Source organism: Corvus kubaryi, unplaced genomic scaffold (assembly GCF_017639235.1).
Source record: "Corvus kubaryi isolate FWS band 111438036 unplaced genomic scaffold, C.kubaryi_AGA036_p1.0 36560, whole genome shotgun sequence".
In the NCBI taxonomy this organism is placed as follows: domain Eukaryota; kingdom Metazoa; phylum Chordata; class Aves; order Passeriformes; family Corvidae; genus Corvus; species Corvus kubaryi.
The window spans coordinates 6,431-6,916 of record NW_024580890.1 but is presented as its reverse complement, the minus strand read 5'-3'; the positions used below and the strand labels follow the sequence as shown (position 1 = coordinate 6,916).

The 486-nt window shown below is 55.8% G+C and overlaps 1 protein-coding gene across 1 annotated transcript in view; it reads left to right on the top strand.

Annotated features, from left to right (window-relative positions):
* Window positions 1–486, top strand: part of LOC121660567 (alpha-actinin-4-like) — a gene marked incomplete at its 3' end in the record, with an annotated part of 9,692 nt that overhangs the window by 2,791 nt on the left and 6,415 nt on the right. The window contains exon 2 of the mRNA XM_042019959.1: window positions 24–264. Within this exon, the coding sequence (XP_041875893.1) occupies window positions 24–264 (241 nt within the window). The remainder of the gene's footprint in view (window positions 1–23; window positions 265–486) is intronic.

Genomic DNA, 486 nt, shown 5'->3' with positions numbered 1-486 from the left:
GGTCATTCCCAGTGGGATGAAAGGCTCGGGGTCATTCCCAGTGGGATAAATGGAATCCTTCCTGCTGGGATGAGGAATCCTCAGGGTCCCGATTTCCCCGTTTTCCCCCCAAATCCCGGATTCCCGCCCTGATCCCGCCTTTCCCACAGACGTTCACGGCCTGGTGCAATTCCCACCTGCGGAAAGCCGGGACGCAGATCGAGAACATCGACGAGGATTTCCGGGATGGGCTCAAGCTGATGCTGCTGCTCGAGGTCATCTCAGGTCAGGCCTCAGCCAGGAGCCCTGGGGCTGTGCCCAAAACCCTCCAAACTGGGCCCAAAATCCTTAAACTGCACCCAAAACCCTCCAAATTGCGCCCAAAATCCTTGAACTGCACCCAAAACCCTCCAAACTGTGCCCAAAATCCTTAAACTGCACCCAAAACCCTCCAAACTGGGCCCAAAATCCTTAAACTGCACCCAAAACCCTCCAAACTGCGCCCAA